General features: G+C 41.8%; 1 protein-coding gene across 1 annotated transcript in view; it reads left to right on the top strand.

The window, feature by feature from the left end:
* The window catches only part of MTUS2 (microtubule associated tumor suppressor candidate 2), a gene marked incomplete at its 5' end in the record, with an annotated part of 160,396 nt that overhangs the window by 66,154 nt on the left and 66,437 nt on the right, over positions 1-27,805 (top strand). The window contains one exon of the mRNA XM_010184549.1: positions 24,812-24,973. Coding sequence (XP_010182851.1) covers positions 24,812-24,973 — 162 coding nt within the window. The remainder of the gene's footprint in view (positions 1-24,811; positions 24,974-27,805) is intronic.

The following is a 27,805-nucleotide window of genomic DNA, read 5'->3' on the forward strand; positions in this document are numbered from 1 at the left end:
AATCTAGCAAAGCACTTAAAGCAACACTTAATTGTAAGCACCAGTACCTGAGAAGTCCCATTTGAATCAATAGCTTGTTTGGGCATTTATATCTAAGCAAGTGCTAAAGAGCTAAACTTGTCCTGTGTTGGAGGAGGGCTTTCAGATGTGTTAGCTCAGCTTCAAGCAGCTGTATCAGCAGAACATTTTTATTTTTTTTTACTGGCACTTGACTGCCTTTTAGTTTCTTTGTTGTTTAGCAAAACAATGAAATCAAGTATTATAATACTTCATACATCGCTGCATCATATGGTATTTTACAGTTGAATAGGGAGCTAAGTTTTGTCATCTCTGCATTAATTATCATTGTTTTTTATTATTGTGGCCCATTGTATTATTTTGCAAATGGGAAATGAAAGGCCCAAGCAGATCAGGTTTGAGATTCACCTGCCCTAATTAGATATCTCAGTTAGACTTCCTCAGTTTGCAGTACTCACCATAGGCTTATTTTCTAGCCTCTAATCAAAGAGGAATAGGCATCTCTTGAAATTGGTTCATATCTTGCTCTGCAGATGTCACTTCTTTGTTGATTATAAAGGTTTTGTGGACTCACTGGTTCAAGTTCAGATAGCTAGTTTGTTAGGGCAAATGAATCCCATTTTTGCTGAGGTAATTGTGGTCAGAAAACTGTCAGTGGCAAATGTGAAAACCAAATACAAGTTTTAGCATTTTTTTGGCTTTTATTTTACATCTATGTTTTGCTCCCCACACTGGTCACAGGGTTTCAGTGTATTTCATTTCAGGACTCTGACTTGGTCATGTTTTGCTGATTCAAATTAGGCATGAATGTCCAATGCCACAAAAGACCACAATCTGTTACAAGATTTGAGAGACAAGTACTTTAACTGTAGTCAAGTTTAGAGATATTTGTAAGCCATTTAAGACAAACTGTTGGAGAATCTTGCACTATTCGGTGTACATCCACTTTGAATGACAACAGTTGGTTATATGGATATCAAATGTCTGTGAATTTATAATCCCTACTGAAAATTTGATTTTGCAAACTATTATTATGAAAAGAGGTTTAGTGTGGATATAAGGAAGAAATTCTTTACTGTGAGGTTGGTGCGACACTGGCACAGATTGCCCAGGGAAGTTGTGGATGCTCCCTCCCTGGAAGTGTTCAAGGCCAGGCTGGACAGGGCTTTGGGCAACTTGGTCTGGTGGGAGGTGTCCCTGCCCACGGCAGGGGGGTTGGACTGGATGATCTTTAAGGTCCCTTCTAACCCAAAACATTCCATGATTCTATGATCTTTGTTAAACTTCCTTTTTCTGATGTGTAGAACCAGAGAGCAAACTTCAGTGCCTCCTTCATTCCCAGTGAAGGAGACATGTGTCCAGTGGAGTTGCCAAAATGGGTTTTCCTACATGGCAAAGTGATGGTGAAGAAGCCAGTTTCGGAGTTATGGATTTCTCCTACTGGACTGTAATACAACTGTTGTCCCCAAAAGCCACTTTCACCATGACACAGAGTGTTTCAAACTGTTGATTCCAATAGTTGGCATCATATTTAGGGCTGGTCACTTATGCCTTAGTACAGAGTCCCATCATGTCATTACCTATAAAGGCAACATCATGACTGCATCCTGATTCTTGGCTCCTGTCACAGCAGATTTCTTATATAATCACTTTTTCCTTATTTCAGTAGGAGCTGAAGTGAGGGGAATCAATGGATGTTACCTCTTTTCTCTTCTTTTCTTCTTCTCTCTTCTGCTTCAGAGATGATTGGGAATGTTCCTTTTAGATATAAAATGATACTAAGAGTGAAAAGGGTCTTTGTTACTTTTGCTCGAATCCTTCTGACATGTGGGACAAGTGGAGGGAAATGTTGACTGGCCACTGACCCGCGCAGGGGCAAGGGCAGCAATGAAGCAGTTACAGATGCATGGGGCAAGAAAAGGTCCAGCATCTTAATCACAACCTCACTCCAGGCATTGCTGCACTTTCCACCAGCTACATTGTAGGTCAGATTTGTATTTTATGGTGTCGCTACGCATGTTGTTGTTCTAGTCTAAGGCTTTGATGATTGTGCAGCAGCGAAATAAAACATGTAGCTTCTTGGCAGTATTGATTTCCAAAAATAAAAGCCAGTCACTGACCCATGGCAACATACTTCTTCCTTCACTGCAATGTGCTGTGCTGGACTGTGGTCTCAGTTCTCACAGGAGCATTTCATGCCCAAGCACAGAGAAGGAGCCCTGCACAAATGAACAAAGCTGGGTCAAGCTGATAATTTCCTGGATCGGTGGATCAGAGAGATTGAATAGATGAATGTGGTTTTGTTTTCTTTTTTTTTTTTTTCACAAAAAGGTTTTTCATTTAACCCTATTCTTCATATTAAATGAAATTGTTCCTTTTTTCTCACAAAATTATGACTTTACAGTGTAACTTGTAACTAAAGGACCATTTTCAGCATCCTTGCAGGACTCCCCTGCTTCATCAAATGTTGAATTCAACTTCACTGAGAACAGTTTGTCCTCTAGCATTTTTGCCATGCTTATTATTTTCTTATCCCATTATCTAGGCAAGCAGACTAGATAGTCTGAATTTTCATCTAAATATTTTCCCAATGCTATCAGTAATTAATTTAACAGATTTACAGATACAGACAGAAGAAAGTAGTAAAAGTAGGATTTGATTACCCAACAGGATAACAAATAATCCTGTGTTTGTTTTCGGCCAAGCTCCACCTCAGGTAAACTGAGATCCCAAGCCTCCTTTCAGGCTTGTGGTTTATCGGAAGATGTAATCTCCGAGGATGAAACCGTAGCTTTTACTCGGCCTTTACGCTGTGTTGTCAGGATAGCGGCTGACCTCTAGTGGCAATAGCCGTAAATTGCTGCTGGATCCCATCGGGTTCAGCGGGGAACCAAGCGATTTGCAAACGTACAGTACGCGTTGAAAAATGAAAATCGATTAATGTAATGGAAAATATATTATAAAAAGGAATATGAGGCCGAGCTTGAATTCGATACAAATATTTTTTTATTGGAGGCAGAGGCTTACAATAAAACGTTAAGAGCAAATTGTTAATGAACAGTAATGTGTACAAGTCAGTAGGGAACTCGGGACCTGTGAGAAATGCATTTCTCCACCACAAGCTCTGTGTATCCAGATGATTTTTGTGGTTCTGCTCGGGCTGGTTGATTCCCAGGCCATTTCCAATGCAAAGGTCTGTTTTCATTCTCTATGCTTGAAATCTGCACAAAGCAGGGCAGAGTGAGGATAGAAAATGACTCATCCCTTAAGCTCAGCACCCCTCCATGACACACATATGCCTTCACACCAAGAGAGGTCAAAGAAGAGAAAGAGAAAAAGAAAGTCAGGGGAGACCACCCACCTTCTCTCTGTCAAAAGGCTTTCCTGGTCATTAAGGCTTGATCTTTATATTGGACTCGCTCCAACTCACTGGGAGCCAAGCATCTTTCCTAGGACAAGAGAAGAAACAGTGCATGAGGATCAAAATGTAAGTAGGAGCTGAAAGTATAAATGAAATACTTCTGCATCATGTGTGCACTGACTGAATGCTTTCGCAGAGATCTTTGGAAATGCCTAGATGCAGTTTAGCTACTCATTTGGGATACTGCTCAAGGATTTGTTTTCCAAAGGTGGATTACAGTAGTAAGAAATCAACCCCTCCACATGCTTCAAACTGAGGCATTTGGGCTAACCTCAAAATCAGGAAGATATATCCACTGCTGAAAGGTGGGAAGCAGGAGGCAGCAGAGCCAGGAAAGGATAAGCTCTGGGGCTGGGCAACAGTGGACAGGGTGGTAGATGAAGGAGCACCATGCTCATGCAGCTGACAGCCAGGGCAGAGTGTGGTGGCACCAATGGAGGAGCTGCCAGCCTGCCTCCACTTTCAGCTCTCTGCTCTGTTGAACTCCATCATGTGTGTTTGCCTTGTCATAAGCATGCTGATTGTGCACTGAAAGTGCAAGAGCTTCAGAAGTGCCAAAATGTGGCTACTGAGCAAAAACAAAAAGAGGGGCCAAAGTGTGTCGCTGTCGTGTTGGGTACTAAAAGGTTATGTGGGCATAAGCAAAGTCCGTACAAGGAAAGCCACTGCGGGCTACTTTGCATACAGAAAGCACCTTGGGCTCAGAAGCTCCCAGAACAATGTCCTCTTGAGACTGAAAAAGCCATGGGAGGAGGGGAAGTTTCATTCTATTTTGCTCTGATTCTGTGCTTTTTCCTCAGCCTCTGCTGCTGATCACCAGTGAAAACAGAAAACTGGGTTAGCTGGATGTGTTGTCTGACAATAAGGGTGATGTTTTGTTCTTAAGTGACCTCACCAAAGCCAGGACTTGGTGTTCTAAAAAGATTCAATTTCCTATTATTGCCCTGCACCCACACTGCAGATGGAATAGGAGCACAGGCTCAGCCTCATTGTGTTAAGGGCTGTACTAAAGAGCTCTTACAGCTTTGTTCAGTTTTGTTTCTTACTGAGGAGTTTGCTACCTTTGAGTGCTCTCATTTAAAACTATGACATAGATACACCTACACACAGCTTTCAAAGATTTGCCATTGTCATGGTTGTTGCTAGATGTCAGATATCTTTGTGACTATTTTCTATCTCTGTTTCATAGTATGACTCTGAATTGTTCCAAAGCATCATGATTTTTTTCTAAGCCCTGCTAGAGGAAACTTTTTATAAATACTTAAAAGACCTTATATAGACTGTTTTATTTTGAAAATTACTTGATGTGCAAGCAATTAAATGTTTACAGAAAGGGAAGAAATAAATAAAGAGAACTTCTACCTTGAAGGCCAGTAGCAGTTGTCAGATGCTGAGTTTGTATTAAATATTATCTGATAGTACTTGTTCATGTAATTAGTAGGTGATGTAGTCTTATCTGATCTGGACCGTGAGAAGGATAGCGTTCACGAACCAGCAAGTCTCTGCCATTGTGATTGCTTGGCCAGGGTGCACTCCACAGTAACCATCTTGTGGCTCTAACCCTTGCCAGTTGACAAGGATCATTATGGGGTTAACTACCTCCTGGGCCAGCCCAATCACTCTTTGTGCTGTAAATGCCCAGGCTGGGATATTAGCTTGCTATGCTGTAAACCCTGTGATGGTTTTCCCAATACCAGGGAATGCTCCCTATCCTCTTGGCACTTCGGAAGGGCCCAGGAAGGAGAACCTGTCAGCAGTTCTTCCCCATCTCTTAATGGACTGTTTTCTGCCTCTGGGTAGTGGATGGAAAACATGACTCCACAAGAGTTCTTTGTGTGCAAGTGTGTATTTGTTTATGGGTAATGTGGGATGTTTGCTGGGGTGAACCACGACATGGGTGGTCCTTGTTTTGTGGCGGGAGCCCCTGAGGAGTCCAAGCCTCAAGGCTGAAGTAATCTGAGTAAGAGATTGGTGTGTTTACCTTCTGAAAAAGAGACAGGCTTTTAGAAGTGACTGTTCCACCACATAAGGAGTCTAACAAGAACTTCAACAAATACAATAGAGGTTGATTTCGGGTCATAATCACATTGAAGGCAATCATGAGGCTTTAAATTAATAAGACATGTATTAAGCATAGCCTGAAAGCACTCCCACTTCAGTAATCCACTCAGAGTCTTAGATTTTGAAGGGTTCATGTAGCATTTAAGTTAACAATATATTTCTTAAAAATAGTTCTTTGACAGCTGAATTTATTGTCAAACCTAATTCAGGACTATACATTTGCTTAAACTGGAGTGTCTGTATAGCATTAGAGAGGCTTCCCACAGCTCACCAGTTGGAAAGCCCAGATCCAGGCTTCCTTTTCAGTATCACTGCAGTCACTTTGACAGAGACAGCAAAGGGCTTTTCCTCCTTCCCTTGGGTCCCAAGAGCCATCCTTGTTGTTTCAGAAGATTTTCCATTTTTAGATGTTATCATAATGCCTTAAGTGTTTGGGTTTTCTCTTTATCTCAATTTTCTTTTCATGATTTCCCAAGGAAACAGAATTTGTGTAATCCAATTGAATTAGTCCTGTATTAATAAACTGCAGTTTCTTCATCTCTCCTGCATTTTCAACTGCTCTGAGGGCAGGAATCACTCCAGATCCTACAGGTTTCATAAGAATTATGAAAATTATGACATTTATGAGAAATTATGAAAATTATGAGAATTATGAAATTTGAAACCTCTAGTGCTTATTATGAAACCAGCTTGCTCGAGGTCAACAAATTAAAACTTACCACTAAAAAAAATCCTATCTTGTGAACTCAGTGGTTTGGAGCCTGTTTGGTCTGCTGGCACAAAACATGCCACAACACCAGAGCCTGTGTAGTAGTTAGAGGCTGTGGAAAAGCAATGAAGGTCCTCTGTGTTATTTATGAAGCCTTTTCAGGAGGGGAACACTGAGGCTGCAAGTACAAGGAGGTTCTAAGGGTATCGTGGTATGGGCTCATGCTGTATCTTATGGGGAGCTGGGAGCGTTGTGGTGGGAATAACTGGTACTTGGGTACTTGGGTCGTTATCATCACTGCAGTGGAGATGTATAAAGCACACAAATTCAGAGACCAGACTTCATTAGTCCTTCTATTCATGAAACAGCATGCTGAAAAAATAAATAGTTGGGTAGAAGTTGGCGATGATGCCAACATTGTTAAATGGAAATTATTTTCCAGATCACCCATAGAGCAAAAACTTCTTTGACTTGTTGCAATTCCCTGCATTCTGCTAACAAGAACCAGGTGAAATACTCATGAAGAATCCACTCATCCCTCAAACTAAACTAATTTAGAGATTTTTTTTCAGCAGAATCCATTACTTTTCCGAACTCACAGGAACCCTTTGGTAAAACTTTCCTTTTTTCTTCAATTCCATAGAATACAAAGAGGATAAAAACCCTGTCTGGGGCGTAAGAGTTAAATTTTCATCATGAATCTGAACAAAATCACAAGCATTCCAATGACACCATCAATATCTGGTGTGTTGACTAATCTGAAAAAGTCAGTATGTTTTTCAAGCTTTCCATTGTCTTTTCATTGTATAAACAAGAAAACAAGACCCAAAAGAAACTCCAAAGGAAGTTCATGGAACTGTGTCTTGTAAACCCAGAAGAAAAAATTGTTACCACTTATAAAAGTTGCAGGTGTTTGTTTTTTTCCCAGCTACAGACAAGTCACTGACTATTTTTGAGCCTGGAGTTCTGGTGGAGTGAATCTTAATTTCTAATCAAGGCCAGACCTTTCTTAGGAGCCATATGGTCTAAAATACAAAATACTACCTTTATGTGGATCTTGCAGGGCTAGTACTGTTTCTCTCTCTCAGACAACATTATTCATAATTCCCAGTCATTAAAAGTATTGAACCTCTTTACTTAAATGCTTGCTCACAGCATTAGATTAAACACAGAATGTCTCAGGTTGGTATGGTGATCCATGCATTGTATTCTACCAGCTTGTTCTTCATCTTGGGTTTGGCAGGAGTTTGGTCACACTGAAGGAGCTGGCATTGTCCAACAAGGCCATTGGTTTCACAGCATGCTTCCCACAGCTGTTTTTAGAATGAGCTGTTTGATAAGGAGGAAGTTCTTTACTGAGAGGGTCGTCAGAAACTGGAACAGGCTGCCCAGGGAGGTGGTGGAGTCACCATCCTTGGATGTATTTAAAGAGCGGGTAGATGAGGTACTTAAGGATATGGTTTAGGGGGTAGACAGGAACGGTTGGACATGATGATCTCAGAGGTCTTTTCCAACCGAGCGATTCTGTGATTCTGTGAAGGGTATTGGACCATTAAATCAGGTTTGTTAGAAACAAACTAGGAACAATGCCATTTGAAAGAGGTTTACACAACAGCACATTAATAGATACATCCTCTTGTTCAGTGCTTCTTGCAGGTATTATAGGAGTTATATCCTTTCTGCTAAGAGCCTCAGCAATATCTTCCACTCCCTCCTGCATCCATGGGACTTAGATAGTTTGGAAGGCAACACAGACAGGCACGGTGTATGTTCTTGTCTCCCTGGTCCTAAGAAGTTTAGGAAGAAGATACAGGGAGTTTTAACCAATATTGGCCTTCCTGCTCTATCTCCTCTAAAAGCCTCCCTCTTTGTCCTCAGTATCATTGCTCCAAAGCTGTGCTGCTACCCACATGTTTAAATGTCAGGAACTAGGACTCAGATGGCCTGAGATTTTTGGTTTTGTTTAACTGAGAGAAGAAGGAACTTTTTAAGCACTTCTCAGGGAAAATGCACCTTTAACCTGCATGTTATCACAGTAGTGTAATGTGTTATCGGTGTTCGTGCACTTTCAACAAACCCCAGGGTATTTCTTTAAAAGAAGGATCTTGGAAGTGCTCTGAGGCAACACTTCTGTGCTGAAGATGGATTAAAAATAAAGGACTAGAAGTTTCCTTTACAGTAGAAGCAGCTGAGATTTTCACATAACCACCTGCCTTCGGGGCTCAGGTATGTAAGAGAAACACCAAGGGCATGTGGTGGTCCTGTCAGATTGTGCCACTGTGGAGAAGAAGGAAACTCTGCAGAGCCAGAAACGGAACACAGGAGGGTCGCCAAGGCACTACACTCTCCTGGCCTCTGCCATTCGTTAGCAGTGCTAAGAGCTATCCAACTCCTTGCCAGGAGCATTGGGTATTTGGAGACCTTTTCCTGCAACTATTGAAATCACCTGAATTACAATTTTCCAGTAGACAAGGCTCTGGTTTAATATTTCTGCATAGTCAATTAAATGTGCCTGCAACACAAAAGGACATTATTTGTGTTGTTATAAAACACTACAGATCATATGTCTGGCTGTACTTTACACCTCCTTAAAATAATTCAACCCTCTCACACTCACTCACCCGTACCCCACCCCACTCCCCACATATACATACCCTTTCTTGATACTGTTAATAATTTCAGGTATCTTTAAAAAAAATTACTGGGATTTAAAATTGAACAAAATGAGACGCTTTCCTACTTCAATAACCCCTGTATGAAATGTATGATTAAAAAGCTTTCATTTAAGTAGTCCTTTACAGGTCTTAACTATAGGATGATTCATACAGAGGTGAAATTAATAGCATATTTCTGGTTAATCCTGCAGTTCAATTTTCACATGCCAGGGGTGGGCAGATGAATTTATCTTCAAAGGTCCTAATTAAGAAAAAGAGCAATGTCAATGGAACAGGTAATTGCACCTCTTTGTAACGTCAGAACTTTGCTTTTAAAAGGTGATAGATTTAGAAACATGATCTTATAAATATAGACTTTTTGCAAAACAAAGTAACCTCTTTTCTCCCCAGTTATAGCTTAAAATCCAACCAAGCACACAAAACCTTAAAACACCCTGGCCTGGAAGCACTGAGTGGTCCCAGTGAGTCCTCATGGATTTGGCTGTGACAGAACAGATGAAGAGTCGTAAATCACAACCATAATTTAAGTTCTACTTTCTATTTAATTGCCTAATTTGAATCACAGAATCACAGAATCACAGAATATTAGGAGCTGGAAGGGACCTCAAAAGATCATCCAGCCCAACCCCCCTGCCAGAGCAGGATCACCTAGACTAGGTCACACAGGAATCTGTCCAGGTGGGTTTTGAATGTCTCCAGAGAAGGAGACTCCACAACCTCTCTGGGCAGCCTGTTTCAGTGCTCTGCCACCCTCACAGTGAAAATTAAAAAAAATTGAAAGTAACTAAATCCTTCACATCCTGGACAGGGGCTCTTGTAGGCAGGGACCCTCAGGGTTTCCAACGCTGCTGTGGGTTGCTGAAACCGAGCAAAACCAAAGGAGGACTTCCTACTTATTTTTAAATACCATTGGTTGGGTGCTTTATGGCTAACTAAACATTGTTCATGGTGAAGCTTCAACACTTCTAGTATTCAGGTTTGTGTGAAGCCTGGTAGCTACTTTTAAACAGCCAGCTCCAAGGGGCATTGTGTGTCCTCTTGATGGAGCTGGAATGGCCTAGCAGAAATGGAATCAGTTCAGTCAAACAGTGGCAAATGTCCCAGCCAGTCCAGGTGCAAGACAGCCCAATCCACACAGTCGTGTTCTCCTCTTGTGAAGCTTGTCCCTTCAGAGAGGATGCTGTGTTACCCCCTGCTCCTGGGGCTGTTATGTTGTAAGCAGAGGCTGTTGGAAAGGATGTGAAAGGGAGGTCTGCACTTGGCTCAGTTATGGGTCCTTAGGGGTGCCCACGTGGTACGTGGTCACCCTGCCTCTCTTCTCCTGACTGAACACACAGCTGTGGTGTGGCAGGTGCAAACACATAGCAATATGATGTGCCTTTTGAACTACTGAATATTTTTCCTGGGCACCTACAGTGAATCAAACTTTGTATTATCTGTAGGACATATATAGCCTTCAAGCCATACACAGCTTACATATTTTTGATTGCCACGTAAAGACTAGGTGAGACATGCACCTTCCATTGGCATCTCTGGAAGGCCTTCCTTGAGGGCAGTTTGGTGTATCCAATAAAATATCATTTCATTGTGCTTCTTTACTGTGGTTTCCCGAGTGCTGTTGGAAAAGGATGATGATATACATCCTAATTTCATTACAAACCATAATGTCTGCTCTAAATAAAAAAAAATAAACTGTTTTTCCTCAAATAAAAGATCTTCTAGTTTGTGTGAATGGTGCTTTGTTGTCTGTACCTGTCAACGTCCTAACAATTTAACTCACTGTCGTGACTAAAGCACCATCCATGTTATTTTCAGATAGGCCTTTAAGTATTGTTCTGATATAAAAGAGTAATGATGCTCCAATTAGGAGTGTTGACAGAGGGTGGATTTGCTGGCTTAAAAAAGAAGACTCATAAAACTGCTGGGACTAAATGCTCAGTGGAACAGACCTGAGCGTTTTTTTTATTTACAAACATGCTTTTTTAGAATGTAATTTCTTTTATCAAGTTTACCTGTCATTTCAATAACAGTGTCAGTGTCCAATCCTAAAAAAGTTTTTACCTGCAAGTCACATTATTATGTCAAAATAGATGTTGCGTCTTGGGTCCAGTTTGGCAGCAACTTGCCCACTGACATAGAAAACCAGGAATGGATTAATAACATTTATAACTTGTATGATTTCCATCCAAGCAACTATTGCTAGTCCAGGAAATTGTGATATTATGGCCAGTGCCCCTGGATGTATTCATTAGCCTCTTCAAGTACGAATTCTACCAACAAATTGCCTCTGACACCTTAACTATTTCCAATTCAGATGCCTTTGATTTAAGAGTAACTATAACATCCGTATAAAAGTAGCAGATACCATGATGTAATGTGCTGACATGGTGTAACACAACTCCTGCCCACAAAAGCCACTTGCTCAGAGAAGACTCGTCAATGGCAAGAGCACTGTGGCTCTGCGGTTGGATAAGGAATTTCATGCTTGGCTGCATGCTTTCATGTTTACAAGAATTATATGTTTAGATGTTAAATAGTGTTATAATACCATCATTTATATTGCAACTGTCCAAGTAAGTAGTATTGTATAGTCCTTATTTTAAGCCTGGCATTGGAAATTTGGGTTATTTATTTATTATTTCCCTTACATAGAATCACAGAATAGCCCAAGTTGGATGAAAGCTTGAAAGATTATTTGATCAAACTCTTTGTGGGAAAAGGAGACTAGATGAGATTATCTAGCATCCTGTCCAATCACATCTTGAAAGCCTTCAGCAATGGGGACTTTCCCAGGTCCTTGGTGAGGTAGTTCCAGTGATTGATTGTTCTCAGTGTAAAAAAATCTTTCTTCTGTTGAGATGAAATCTTTCCTGGTGCAGCTTGTATCTACTGCCCTTGTCTTCTCCATGTGTCTCCCTGTGAAGAGAGAGCCTCTGTCGTCCATGTAGGAGCCCTTGAAGTATTGGAATACTCCTCCAGGGAGAGAAGAACTAACTCCTTCAGTCTTTCCTTATAGGACAGGTCCTCCAGCCCCTTGATCATATTCATGGCCCTCCTGGGGACGATCTGTCTGTCCATGTCTTTTTTGAATTGTGGGCACCAGAACTGGAGATGGTACTGCATAGCTCACCTCTATACACTCAAATTTATCTTTTACATTAAGTGCAACTCCACTTCTTCTTCCCTTCCTATTTTTCCAAAAGAGTTTGTGGCCATCCATTGTGGTCTTCTAGTCATGTGAATTTTCCCACCAGGTTTCTGTGAAGCCTATGACGTCATAACTCAGACTGGACACAGAGTTCCAGTTCCTCCTGTTTGTTGCCTAGACTATGTCTTGTACTTGCATTTGGGGAGCATTCCTCACTACTCTGATAGGTGTGCTCATCCACTCTGTTGCTTATGGATATACTGTATTGGAGCTGTGAACCCTGCTCCCCAAGCTCATGAGTTTCAAGCATAGTTCACTAAGTCAGCCAATCTGCTAGTAAAGATTCTCCTGCCTCTTCTAAATAGGTGGATCCCTTCTCTCCCCAGTAGGCTGTATTCATCAAAGAACATCCCATGATCATAGAAACCAAAGCACTGGTAATTATACCAGCCACAAAACCATGATCACGTGTATGATGTGTCAGCTTCTGCCTGCACCCCTATCCCCAACTAGCAACACACAGGAGAAGACACCTTGGGTCCCTGCCCCCTTCACTTGGGCTCCCAGGGTCTGAAGTCCTGCTTGATCTTGCCCAGGTTTTGCTGAACTGTGTCATTGGTGCCTACATAGAAGTGAAGTAGGAGGTGGTAGCGTGCTTTTAACCAGTTGTGGCATTGTCCCTGTGATTTTGGCTGCTGGTAAACAGCAAACTTCCCTTGACTGTACGTCAGGCCAGCAGATGGGTGCCTCAGCAGAGAGCCACCCACTGCTAGCACTCACCACTTCCTTTTGCAGCTTTTAGTATGTGGTGCTGGTGGGGTTTCTCCCTGTGGATCTTGCTCATTGGTTTTGACTGCTGCCAGGTGCCTGAGAGGCATTTGCATGCCATGCTCATGGTGCTCCTAGTGCCTGGCACTTCCTAGGCCCTGTTATATATGGCTTCAGCATTCCACTCTCGACTCTGCCATTATAACCCTGTGGAAATCACTTCTGGATGAAGTTAAATTGACCTTACATTTTATTACTTATCAGTAGTATTTATTGTAATGAAGAGAAGCTACTCACTTCAATACTACTGCTACCAAACAGTTAAATTCAAATAGGAAGGGAAAAAAACCTCTAAAATTATCAAATGAACACAATATTTGATACTTTATTAAATAGACAAGTTAAATAATTTGTTCTATAAAAGCACTGTCAGTTTTTAAGAACCTACCTGCTCTATTTAGCCTCTGTGGGTTTCAACAGAATTTTGATTTTATATACTTTTAAGAGCTTTAATTTTTGCAAAATAAATGCAATGAAACATATATTCCCTGCAAAATATTATGGGCCAACTCATTTAGATTATTTCAGTTCATAGAAATATAATCGTAGTTAAAACACTTTGTAGAACTTATTTAACTGAGTCACTGGGTCACAGCATTAAGTATTGCTAGTTGTAAAATTAGCTTATTGTAAAATAACTGAATTTTGCTCAAAATGATCTACTAAAGGCACTATTTTTAGTAAATATAAGACAAGGAAAAATTTTAACAAGTCATATTGAAAATTTATGCTTACTCTCCATGAATATAATTTGTAAAAGACACCTCTTCTGCTTGTGGGTTTCTCTCTCCAGGTGTTTCTGAATTGCAGTTTTACTTCCAGGTTCCTCGTAACTGACAATACTTATTAAAATAAAACTTAGTTTGATCAAACTGTTTAAGATATTTTGTGAGGAAAACATCATTTAATCAGCAGAATTCTACAAGTCAAACTTAGTTTAGAGCCTTAAAAGACAGTATGCCCAGTGAATATGGAAAAAATAAAGCTTTCCACTGAAACACGTTACCTGACTGTTAAAACTCTAGACTACAGAATAATTTTTATCAGATTTTTTTATTTTGCTATAGATTTTTTTCTGTATGACATCTAAAATAGCCATAAAACACGAACCTAGTCAGGAGCCATCACAGAGCAGCACAGTGCACATTGTGCATTACTTACAAAGGAATTTGTGAAAGTTAACTGCAGGTTCTTATATGCTAGTCACAAACAAATATGTGACATTTCTCAAAAGGCCCATACCATCAGTAGGAAAATTTCCAGTAGGAAAATTCAAACAGAACAAAAAAGTTGGAAATCTCTAATAGTCCTCCAACTCTCATTTGCACTTATCCTCATGGTAGGAGACATCCTGTGGGGGAAGGAATATGCCAGCTGTGGAAACTCTTGCTGTTCTAGGCCTGGGGAGTAGTAAACGTTGTTTTACACATCATTTTCTAAAAGATGCAGGAGTGACTATGTGGCATTTAGGCAGTTTCTCAGACATGAGTGATGAGAGCACCCCTGTTTCTTTCCTTGTCCACTGTAGCACAGTGGCTCAGCTCCCACAGGACAGATAGCTGCAGCTGCTGGGTTTGATGTCCTTCAAGGGTGTAGGAGAAGGAGGCTCAGATGATGCCCCAGTCAGACAGGCTAACCCAAGCTATTCTAGAAAAGATGGGTGACATTTTTTTCTTGAACAGCATGTTGTCCAAGAGGATGAACATGATCTGAGCACAGCGAATGGCTGCTCTGAACAGCTTCAATGCCTCTCTGCCTGTCTACAAAGCACAGTGCAACTTTGGTGCCTGGTACCACCTTTCTCCTCCTACCAAAGCACTGCTCAGCATTCATGGGAAGTTCTGCTTGACTGTTTGCATCCTTCATGCTCTAAAATGGAGATCCTTCATGCTCTAAAATGGAGACATATGTTGGTTTGAAACTCCTTCAGGGCTGAGATGGTGATTAAGAATAAGTGTGAGTTGAATTTGAATGTGAAATTAAATAGGAGTTAAGTTTCTAAGCAGCTTTGAGGATCTGTGCTTGAGCTCATAAAATGCAATTAATTAGTGACTAACTGGAGACTCTCTAGGGCTCTTCCATCTTTGAGGATTCAGTATGGCAACTCACCTCCTTAGCCCATATTGCATACTCTGAAGTCATCATTATATCAAGGAAGGAGGAAGACACATTTACTAGCTCTTCGATCTAGCACAACTCCATGTAAGCTGTAGCACATGTGTTATTGTGGCTTGCCAGGGTGAAGCAAGACTGAATGCTACCAGATCTTAAACACTGACAATTGTTAGGTCATTGCTTAACTACTTCTAGTCTAGTGAGCTCTGGCATCCAGTATGGATTGCTAAAGCTGATGGAAATTCATTAACACCATTGGAATGTCATTAACAGTTTTACCAAGGATTATATCCCTTTAAGCATTCAAATATGGTACTCCAAGCTAGTGTTTAAGCAAATTAGAAGCAGCAATTCCAGGAAAGAGGCATTTGTTGACGATATGATGCCTACATGTGTCAACAGATGTCATTCCTTATAATAAGACACATGGCTCTAAGTTGGCACTTCTTGCTGTCAGGAGGAACTTCTTGCAGAGCAGATGTCACTTCTAATCCTATGCCTGTGCCCTGTTAAAACTGGCATGCCAGTTTAGAAGTAGGCATGGTGCCCTTAGAGCAGATGGTCATGAGCACAAGTTATTTACAGAACTGTTTTTTCTAGAAATGTGGATGCTGGGAACTAAATACTACCCAAAACCATCAAAATGTTCCTACCCAGGAAAATTCCCCCCTAGGTAGGTTGATACATGACTTTAATGCTCTAGGGCTGGTAGAAAATCGATGTTACAACTTTGGACAAGCACTGGTGATCCCAGGGGCCATTCTGGCAGATGAGGACAGTGAAATGTAGATGTGTTCTTGGCAAAAATGCCGTCAATGCTTGGTGTTACTTTGACAGCTCTGCAGTGCCTGGGAACCATTGCAGTGTGGAGAAGAACTCTGCGGGGCAACAGATGGGAGAAGCGGCCCTTAGACCTGTATTCATCCGTTTCCTCTGTAAGACAGAGTATACACTTTGCAAGACGAATACCTGATGTAAAACTGTGCTCCTATTTTACCTCGTGTGCTTTCTGCTTAGTACAGAGAGTAACATTTTTCCTAAAGCATCCATCCTAAGTCAAACTTGGATTGCATTGAAAACAACACTTCAGTTGCCCCCAGTAGGACCAAATACAGTATTTCCTACAAATTCAGCCTTCAATAACAGTTCATTTCAGTAAATTTACTGACCATGGGATTATAAAATCATAGAATCATAGAATGGTTTGGGTTGGAAGGGACCTTAAAGATCATCCAGTCCAACCTCCCCTGCCATGGGCAGGGACACCTCCCACCAGACCAGGTTGCCCAAAGCCCTGTCCAACCTGGCCTCGAACACTTTCAGGGAAGAGGATTCCACAATTTCCCTGGGCAACCTGTGTCTCACCACCCCCACAGTAAAGAATTGCTTCCTAATATCTAATCTAAATCTACTCTCTTCCATTACCCCTCATACAAAATATCTGTTGCTTAGCTATAGCTACCTATTTTCTCTCCCAGAATGAACCTACTGAGAGGAATTTAAATGTTTAACTGATATGTACCTCTTCTTAACTTGTGTCTGCAAGCAGAGCTTCCAGAAGCACTATGAGTACTTGCTTGCCCTCAAGTGTGCCTCTGGTGTTAAGAACCAGCCCTTCCTACAGTTAATTGATAAGCCTGAGTATTTATACAATAAGATCAGGTTACTCTGATCTGATTTGTTAGAAAGCTTAATCCATATGTCTAGAAGAAGCTTACAGCAGATATGTTTCTCTCTTCTGAGTTAGAGAAGCAAACATTTCTGTAGTATGTGGTCCTACTGCCTCAGCTCCTCAGGGTACCACACAAGACACTTCAGCAGGGTGTCCGTGATGTGGGATGTTTCTTGTCACTGTGATCAGCATCACACACTGAAGGAAGAAAGACATGCAGAGATTTGGTCATGGATGACCTTTGACAATTCAGCTCCAAGTAGTGCCAAGAGATGATCCTTTCAGAAGGTGGATACACAGTGATGTCTTAGGCCCATTTTAAAATGTCTGCATAGTCCAGGTATCTTTGGCAAAATTCCAGTAAAAGTCATTCCTTTCGGACAAACATGGCTGATCAGCAAAATGCTATGCTGTCTTCACTCTATACCCTATGGGGCTTTCTTTAGCCAGCTATGCAAACAACATCAGCTAGGCAAGCAGCTGTACGATCGAACACTGGTAGGCAAAGCTACCACCAACATGTGGTGAAATTTTATTACATAGTGAAATGCTCATCTTGCCTCATAGAGTTGCAAAATTTCACAAGAGCCCAAATAAAATGTATTATTTGATCCAAAGTGTGGCATAGTGAGCAAATTGTCTGCAACTCCAACTAACACATACAGAAGTTTTACTTTGTGGTGAAATTTTCACCTTGCCCAATGAGGCTTGTAACACTTCAGTAGGCAGCAGCACGTAACTCCACTTAAGTAAGAAATCCATTTAGTTGGATCCTAAAATGTGTATTTTGACTGGTGGGGTGAAATAAATAAGTTAGTATTGATACAAGGAGGTGCATCAGCAGAAGGCTGTATTTCTAGTATCTATGATGTATGAAGGACACTGAAGATGGGTCTGTGTCACAACAATTAATCAAGTTTTCAAAAGCTCTAAATCATCAGAGACAGTAAAATATGTAAAGGAAGGAGCTTCAATTCCATTTGGCAGATGCAAAACATCTCCACTTCTCTTAAATCCACTTTGTTGCTATTAAGGTTAAGCTGAATGAGCTCCTTTGCCATGGGCTGGGAGCACACACAGCCCAGCTCAGGGGCTGCTGCTTGGCTGCAGGTCAAGGTTGGTGAGCAGGGAAGAGTATGGAAGCCCAGTCTCCTGATCTCTCGTGCTGTTTGGTCTGCTCTAACTCTCTCAAGAAAAGCTGCTATAGTTAGCATGAGCAGTGCCAGGATAAGCCAGCCTAACCCACTTGGACTGTTTTTATTTAGCAGCATAGATACAGCCTGGCAGACCAAATCTCAGCTGAAGGGGATCTCTGCAAAGGCATCCTGCAGTGAGTAGGGTTGCTGGTGCTGCTGTTGCAGTGCCACTGCCAGTTGGGTTAGGAAAACATTCTTGAAGGGGTGATGCTTCCCTCTGCCCTGCCAGAAACGCCACCTCAGTGTTTTGCATGCCTGGGTCAGTTGGAAGTGCAGGATCCAGCCTCTGGCTGCAGAAACCATCATGGGCAGCTGGAGGTGAAGGGGGAGCCTGCCAATGCGACTGCACAGAGGTGCTTTTGTAGCTTTTCTGGTGATGGTCAGCTTTGCAGGGTTCCCACCCTTCAGGTGTCCTGCACGGCTAGATCTGAGAGGCCGAAAATGTCCAACAGCAGGTGTTACTGGAGAAAGGTGCTTGGTTTTAGGACCGGAGGGCATGGGGAGAAGGATGGACACAGAGCAATCTCTTGCAGATGTAAGCGGTAGTATACAAAAGCCATGACTGATCACAGAGCTGTCATTAATCATCAATGCTGGCACCAGATTCCCTCCCTGGCAATAAATGGGCTGTCTCAGAAGTAGTTATCTGCAGTGCAGAGACCCAAAGACATCTAAAGCTCACAGAGCTGTCTCCTTTGCTGACAGACACTGCAGGTTTGGTTTCTCGTTTTGGTGGCAGTTACTAAGCTCAAAATTCAGAATTCAGGTTTCAGTTTTGAATGCTTCTAAAGAAAAAGGTCTGTGAGCATGCACAAACCTCCTCTAAAATAAATATGTTACAGGGGATTGTTGCTCAAATACCTTTGTCTGAGCCAAAAAAATGCAATGGGAAAAAATACTTTGAAGTGAGCGAGATAGGTTTAAGCATTGTGTGAACATCAGTCCTTATGTCTCTTCTTGTTCTGGATGGAAAAAGAAACCTGTCACCAGCTTGTCCTTCCTGATCTATTGCACGTTTGGTTTTGTGTATCAGGAACTACCAGGCACTGGCTCTCAGCAAAGCAAAAAAACCCCCACAAAATTAGCAGGCTAGTAATCTCATCTACTATCATAGCATCGTAATAGCATGGTAACCTCTTAGGACTAACGATCAGGCTGCTCTGCTTGGTCAATAGCATTGTCTCAGCTTGAGCTACAGAGCTGTACATTCAATTGTGTCCCTTGATAATTACACTGTGAAATGTTATATTGAAATATACAGTGTTGAACTTTAAAACAGTAACCCTTAAAACAGTGAAATAAAAAGCTCAGCTGACAGGCTGAGTATAGTGTAATCAATCTGTAAAAATAACGTATCACTTTACAGGTAAAAATCAGAAAAAAGAGTGGACATTAATTGAAGGATGGGCAAATGTTCCAATTTAGTGAAAGGTGTGTCTTGTGTGGTTTTGTTTTAAACGTTACCTGATTATTCACAGTTGTTTAACAGATCATTACCAATGGCAGTGATTTTAAGTGTCACTTTGTGCTTGTATTTGTGCTTGAAAACTGAGACACAGAAATGCAGCCTAGCAAAACCCAGAGGAATAATACATCCCAATGTTTTGCAGGTGAAAAAAGTCATTCCAACCTTATTCATCATCAGGTTTTCCTGCTTGCTTTCTCAGTCTTGTCTCTGCTATTCCCTTGCTGCCTGAGTCTGGAGAGCAGTTCAACACCTTCCCTGTTTGTAAAGCTCACTGAGTTCTGTGAGAGGGAAGTGCTTTAGAACGCCAAGTAGGCTCACTGCTGCAACAACCTTTGTACTTTTGTTGTTGCTATACTTGCGTCAAGTAGTGTCTAAGGATCTTATGATGGACAGGACTTGCTATTATCTTGGGTAAATGTTTGTGCTCCAGCGAGCACTAACAATGCCAGCTCATTCCCAGTGTCCCAGCTGTGAGGACAGCTGTGGTGGGGAGCTAACAGCACTGAACACTTGACCTGCTGTGAAGGGTTGGACACTCACTCTGTTTCCATAGGCTTCATGTAGCAGCCCACCAGACAGGGCACCACAGAAGCAGCTGCACTCGTGCTTTAACACTTCTGGGCTCTTTCTCAGCAAAACAGAGACCTGTAGGTGTTGTCAGACAAGCTATTTTTCTAGAAAGGACCCAAGTTCTCCAACAGAAGTAGACTTCATTGCACTCAAGTGCAAGCAGGGAAAGCTGTGGCAGTGGGACTCCAGGACATAGCCCTTCCTATCACTGTCTCCTCAGAGGATGACCTACTCATATAACATGGCTTAATTAATTTCTTCTCAAATGCAGAATATGTAGTATCATACCATATTTGCATGCCTTTTGATACATTTTGCAAATAATTCCAGGAAAGGAATACATACAAGAGACACAAACTCCTACTGACACTTACAAGGGAGCCTTCTTCTCCAGGGATGAGGATCTCCTGAAGTGAGTTGCTGCAGGGCAGGGCCAGGTAGTGAAGAGGATAGTGGCAGATATGAGAGAGGGTGGCTCAAGCCTCAAGCTCGGAGTGGGATTTTGGTCTTGGTTTTCTTTGAACACACAACCTACAATATGTTGCCAGCCCTGACTTACGCATATCTTTACTGGCATAACAGTTTCAGGGGATGAGAATACAACTGGCACTCTCCAAAGTCTTCTTCCCTGCATTTTTTTTCATAAGCAGAAGAGTAGGATTCCCTGGGACTCATAGTGAGGAAATGGTAAAAGTGAGGCTGAAGGCCTTTACCTCCAGTGGATCATGAATAGTCTGTTAAATACTGCACTGCAAATTCAGCAGTGTTGCTCTTCATAGAACACAGAGTCTGCAAAAATACAGGATGTTTTATGTAGGAACATTCAAATGACTTGCCAGGTGCTTCAAAGGCAAGCAAGGAATTTCTGCTGGTTTAGATAAAATGCAAAAGTAGAGGAGTAGGAGGGAAGAGGTACACTACAACAGAGGACATGATCACCTGGAAACTGTTCACGCACTGCACATCTGGGGTGTCTGTGCAGGCTTTTATGGAAAAAATTAGAACTGGTATTTAAAGGGTGAGTGTCACGAGGATGGAGCCAGGCTCTTCTCGGTGACAAACAATGATAGGACAAGGGGTAATGGGCACAAGCTGGAACACAGGAGGTTCCACTTAAATTTGAGAAGAAACTTCTTCTCAGTGAGGGTGACAGAGCACTGGAACAGGCTGCCCAGAGAGGTTGTGGAGTCTCCTTCTCTGGAGACATTCAAAACCCACCTGGACGCCTTCCTGTGCAACCTCATCTAGGTGTTCCTGCTCCGGCAGGGGGACTGGACTAGATGATCTTTTGAGGTCCCTTCCAATCCCTAACGTTCTGTGATTCTGTGATTCTGTGGTATTCTGGGAGGGGAGATGCTACTGACTCACCCACTGCAGATAATAGTGGAGGGCATTATCTTATGACGGACTGTCAAGTACCATCTGATGAATAATCTTTCTGATTTTCCCTCAAGAAGTTAATTCCTCTGAATAAATTAAAACCTTTCTTTTCTTCTTAGCTCATGAGGAATATGCATTTTCCTCAATCTTTAATTTTGTTTCTTCTTTCAATGCTATTTGAAAAGAGAAGTGTAATCCTGCATCATGTGTACCACGGTAGAGCTTACCTTGTCCTGCTCCTGGGGAACTAGATTATATGTGGAACTATCCTTGGAAGCAGCAAATATTTGCTTTTGGGGCATATTATACATGCAGTGGGGTAACTGTCACTATCTGAACTCCGTCTCTGAGTGAAGAGCAAAGTGGGAGATATTGTTTCTTATGTTAAAATTGACCTTATCTCAGCAAATCCTGGATATATTGATATTGGTATTGTGGTGAATTGACTTTGACTGGCTGTCAGACACCCACCCAGCCACTCTCTTACTACCTCACCTCAACAGTACAGGGAAGAAAATAAGATTAAAAAGTTCATGGGCAGAGATAAAGACATGGAGATCACTTACCAATGCTGTCACTGGCAAAAGACTCGACTTGTGGAAAATTATTTAATATATTTACAATTAAAAGAGAACTGAAAAGTGAGAAACAAAGGAAAAAAAAACTAAACCAGCTTCTTCCTCACTCCTTTTTCCCAGACTCCACTTCTTCCTTCCCAGCTTCTCTACTGCCTCCATCCCTCCTCCCCATCAAGCAGGTCAGGGGGGATGGGGAATGAGGGTTGCGATCAGTCCATATTAATTCTTCTCTGCCACTTCTTCCTTCTGACACATTATCCTGCTTCAGTGTGGGTCTTTACCATGGGCTGCAGTCCCTTAGGATAAACCTGCTCCTGCCTCAGCTTCACTTCAGAAGCCACAGTTCTTGCCAGGAGCCTGTTCCTGCAAAGGCTCTCCATGGACTGCAGCCTCCTTCAGGGCATGTCCACCTGCTCCAGCCCAGAGTCCTCCACAGGCTGCAGTGTGTGGATATCTGCTCCACTGTGGTCCTTTCTGCAAGCTGCAGGGAAGTAGCAGCTTCACCATGGTCATCTCTAGAGGCCGCTGAGAACACCTCCTGCCCCTCCTTCTTCTGTGGTGCTCTCAGGGGTTTTTCTTACACATTTTTCCTCACTCCTCAATGCAGGACAGTGTTTTGCCCTTTCTTAAATACATTTTCCCAGAGGTGCCCTCCCTTGGCTGATGGGCCAGGCTGTGCCCTTTTGTGAGGCTGTTGGGGTTGGCTGGAGCCAGCTCGCGTTGGGGCAGTGCCGTCCTCTCCTGACACAGGCCACCCCTGCAGCCCCCAGCACCTTGCCTCTGACAACCAGTACAGCAACACAGCTTGTCTCCCTGAGTCCATTTATTATTAAAAAATCAAAAGCTGAATTGCTTTTTTTTCTTTGCTTTTGTTTTTCTCCTGAAGTGGTTTGTCCAGCCATGGCATGAGGTACACAGCCAGCTCTCTCCAGGCACCAGGCGGTTCTGATTCAGGGGACCTGATGAGGCTGTGGTCGTCAGCTTTCCCACCCACTCATTTCTGTAATTAGCAGACCTCTTATGCTGTGTTTTAGGCAGTAGAAGTGTTTATAGCTGGCAGCACTTCATCTTCAATGGCTAGAAAAGCTTTTAAACTTTTTTTTTAATAAGAGGTTATGTAACTCCCCTGGACACCTTGTTCTTCAATGCGGGAATTGCTTCCATTTGGCCAAATTTGTGACTTGAAACATTCTCTGTATAATACATTTCACTATAGAAAATAAATTATTCCCATTAAAGAGCACTTGAATGGCATTCTCTGCAAATAATAGGAATAATTTCCTCTTCAGGGTTAATGTTTCTGCAATTGAAACTTTTAAACAAATAGCTGAGGAAAGAAAAAATTTTCTACAAGCAGTGCTAGCCAAACCAACTGGGTGAGTACATATCTGAGACCACTTCAGGAGCACAATGCAGAAGGACTTGAAACGGACACATGCTGTAACATCCCCCTGGCACCTGTTAGGGGTGTCCTTGTGCACAGCTGCTGATGTGACTTTACTGAAGTCAGCGATGTTTTGTCAGCAGATAATTCAGTATGTAATCTTAAATGTTTGTTACATGGGTGAAAATATATGTGTCGTTTGGATATAAAACAATGACCTGATGTGCTAAGGGGTTGTTATGTGCACAGCAGCGTAAAGATGACAAATGCTTCAGATTTTCCTGTTCCTGTGTACAGTACACTGTTTTGTTTAAATTTTTAATGTGGCTTACTATTTGAACAAAGGTCAAATGTGTTTGTAGAATTCCACGTATACTACAGATATGTGCTTTAAATTAAGACCTATATGCAAGCAGCCTTAAAGACACAGCAAAACTTAAAGCTGTTTTGTAAGAGCTAAAAGTTATATTCTTCCTTTATCAGAAAAGAGGATTTTCTTTTCCAACCTGCACTTTTTACCTAGTGGATTTTCAGTAAGAAAGGCAAAAAAATTCCTCTCCCTTACTTGCTTTAAGAAGCCTAAATCTTAAAAATATTGGAGACTTGGACATGTCAATTGTTAAAATAACATTATCATCTTCCTGCAGACAGTACCTAAATAGTATTGTATTGTATCTTTTTTAAATAATGGAAATAAAATTTATAACCCTTTGCTGAAATCCTAGGTATTTCTTGCCATTATCTCCATTCATTTTTTCAAGTGAAATGCTCATCCTTCTGCAAATGTTCAGGTCCAGATGTACTGTAATCCTTTGCTCGTCTTAGGTTTTCTACTCAATAGATAAAGAAGACACTCCAACTTTGCCTTTTTCAAATGTTACAAAAAGGTTGATTTCCTTATCTCTACAAGGAGTCTAGAATGTCCTTATTCCCTAGATGGCAAATGCAGGAGGAGGCTTTGAAAGAGGTCAATATAAAGTGGAAACATTAGCAACATAAGATTCATTATGAAAATATGATTGAAGTGGATGTGAGAATTAAGGCACAATTTTTTTGTTTTCTTTTTATGTTATTATTCAAATATCTGAGTGTGGTCTGAGGGACTGTTTCTGGGAAATCCCTCCTGGGTAGGTGAATTGGATGCCTTGCACCACTGAGCCCTGCTATTCGCTCTTGCTCTGACAACCAGCAATCCCAAGTGTTAGGCTGAGTGTGTAGGGTGGGCCCTGTAGCACCTACAAAGCCAAAATCAATTTGTCCACCCAGATATTTAGAAATTCCTTGATTTTCTTAGAAGCCTTGCAGACAGATACCTTTATGGAGCTAGCACGAAAGCAGATGTTAAGTTCCTGTTGGAGTCAGGCTCCAACAGTTGCCGAGACAACTTAGATTTCAGTAAGTTGCTGGGAGGTAACTCTTTATTTCTACATAACCATTTGTACTGGGAAACGTCCATGTAACTTAGACCAACCTCCAATAAGAGTATGTCTTTGTAGATTATAATTGCTGATACAAGCTCAGTCTGTATGCCACAGTTCACATACATTTTTTATGAACTTATAATTGGAGCAGTTTTGGTCTCCTGCAGGTTCCAGCTTTGGAAATGAAGAGCAAACCACTCCTAAAGCATCTGCACCTTCTAAAGACGTCTCTAAAGGGAGCAGCAAGAGCGCGACACAGGTATCAAACAGCACAGCAACTCCACGGAGGAGCTTACTTCCAGCACCAAAAACTGCCATGGCACCTGCTGGTAGGTGCTCCAGACTCGTGTACTTGAAACGCCATCTGCATTAGACCAAGAAATTCAGAAACCTTATTATGGTGTTATTTTACTGCTTACTCAATTAATTTTCATCCCATTTTAGGTACATTGCCAGTGTCCTGATTTGGACTCTGTTTGCTGTACTCTCTTTGAAACAGTCAACAACACAGCTATAATCCCATTTTGTGAACTGTGTCTGTAGTTGAAAGCATTTAGTGTCCCTTACTACATATGCCAGAGTTTTAGTGTATATAATACTGGTTCTCACCAAACAGCTTTTTGAAAACATTGCATTGCTTTAAAGATCAAAGCATTCCTTTGAGCAGGTAACTCATTGCCAGTTATGCTTGCAAGGACAGAATGCTGCCCTCTAGGTTGAAGCCATTTGTGGTGTTTTCAGTCAGAGAGGGAAAAGGAGGCAAGTAAACAAAGCAAAAAAGCCTAGCTTTGTTTTCTCTTAGTAACAACCCCTTTCCACTTTCCACTTTCATGAATCTTTCCTCACTTTTCCACTGCCTTACTGTTTTCCCATTTCCATTGTCCCCTCTCTTCTAAGATTCTCCTTTATGTTTGATTCCTAATTTTTAAATGCTTTTCTACTTCTGCCCCTAATATATTGGAGCTTCATATCTGTCTGTTTAGAGAGAACATTATGCAGAAAGACAAAATAGCATTTTTCATGCAGCTTTTTTCTTTAGAGAGACAGTTTGGATACACCACTTCATGGTCTTGAGTAAAGGGTTGTATATGTTTGTTCAGAATAGTAAGGATTAAAAAAAGGCACTCTTCAGTATGAGTATAGAAACTCCATCAAGATCAGATTAGATCTAAGTGTTTAGATTCCAAAATACAGAATTTTGCTTAAGTCACCAGCCTTATCTAGTCTGGGTCTTATTTAACAGAGTGTTTCATCTCTATTTAAGTCCCAGTGGGTTTGAAAACACACACTGCAAATGTAGCAGGAAAGGAAAAATCAGCACAAAACATGAGACAAAGACTTTATGCATTACTAGAGCTAGTCACCTAGTTTCAAGATAGATGAACCTGGTGTGGTGGATTGACATTGGCTGGATGACAGGTGCTCACCAAAGCCAATCTATCACTGCCCTCCTTAACTAGACAGGAGGAGGAAAATACAATGAAAAGCTTATGGGTAAAGATAAGGACAGGGAGAGATCACTCACCAATTACCATCATGGGCAAAGCAGACTAGACTTGGGGAAATTAATTTAATTTATTGCCAAACAAATCAGAGTATTAAGTAATAAAACTAAATCTTAAAACACCTTCCCCCCCACCTCTCCCATCTTCTCAGGCTCAACTTCACTCCCAGTTTCCCTACCTCCTCCCCCTGAGTGGCACAGAGGGGATGAGAAATGAGGGTTAAGGTCAGTTCATGGCATGTTGTTTTTGCCACTCCTTCCTCCTCACTCTCTTCCCCTGTTCCGCTGTGGGGTCTCACACACAGGAGACAGTCCTCCGTGAACTTCTCCAATATGAGTCCTTTCCATGGGATCACAAGTCCTGCCAGCAAACCTGCTCCAGTGTTGGCTCCTCTCTCCATGGGGTAACAGTCCTGCCAGGATCCTTCTCCAGCACAGGCTCTTTGTGGGGTCATAGCCTCCTTCAGGTGTATCCACCTGCTTTGGCATGGGGTTCTCCATGGGCTTCAGATGGATCTCTGCTCCACCATGGACCTCCATGGGCTGCAGGGGGACAGCCTGCCTCACCATGGTCTTCACCATGGGCTGCAGGAGAATCTGCCCCAGCTTTGTTTCTCTCATACATTCTCACTTCTCTTTCTTGGCTGCTGCTGCATAGTAAATTTTCCCCTTCTTCAATATGTTATCACAGATACGCTATCATGGTTGCTGATTGTTTGAACCTTGGCCAGCGGCAGGTCCATTTTGGAGCTGGCTGGCATTGACTTTACTGGACATTCTGACATCTTCTCACAGAAGCCACCCCTGTATCCCCCCTGCTAGCAAAACCTTGCCATGTAAACCCAATACACCTGGTTAACTTAACACTTGCAGAGAAGGACTTACTGCTATAAACTCTGGCTTAGAGAATTTGGCAGGGAAGATGAAATTGAAACCATTCGCCATATGTAGTCCAGTTAAGTGAAAGTCAAAGGAGGAGGATGTGATCTTTTGTCCAACACAGTTAGGAGGGACTGTCAGAAAATTGTTGACTTCCATCACCTGCACTCACTGACTAGGGAACAGACCAATCTATGAACAGAAGATGTGGGTAAAAGGTGGTACAATTTTTTTGTTTCCTTTTCAGTTTTTCTTTCTTTTTTTTTTCCCCATTTCTTTTGAGCTTGCTTTCCTCTCCTCTGGTTCCTAGATAAGTTATATAATTTCAGACTATAGCAATATTTGATTAGTATCAGATTTGCCCCAAGACATCTCCAGCAAAAGCCTTTCTTTTCCAGCTAGTGGCATTGGCATGATGAGCTTTAAAGGGCTATTTCAAGTTTCCATAAAGGAGCTTTTCTGGCCTCAGGGTTCCTTTTGTCACAGGCAAGAAGACCATTAGAAATCCTGGATCTTTTACTACTTGTGCAGCCTCACATGAATGAGCCCTTGCCAGGGAGGTTTTGATATCGGCGCGCTGCAATGAGCTGAAAGTGTGGTGTTTGATATGCAGTCATGCTAATGTGGACTCATAAAATCCATCATAACCAAGATTAATTGAATGGTTCAGGCTGTCACCTCTGAGTTTGCACAGTTTCCAAATCTCAGAGCCACACAGGAAAACAGAAATTACAACTTAATGCAAAACAATATTGATCAAGCAATAGGTTTCCAGAAA

This window comes from Mesitornis unicolor, unplaced genomic scaffold (assembly GCF_000695765.1).
Source record: "Mesitornis unicolor isolate BGI_N332 unplaced genomic scaffold, ASM69576v1 scaffold3835, whole genome shotgun sequence".
Classification (NCBI taxonomy): domain Eukaryota; kingdom Metazoa; phylum Chordata; class Aves; order Mesitornithiformes; family Mesitornithidae; genus Mesitornis; species Mesitornis unicolor.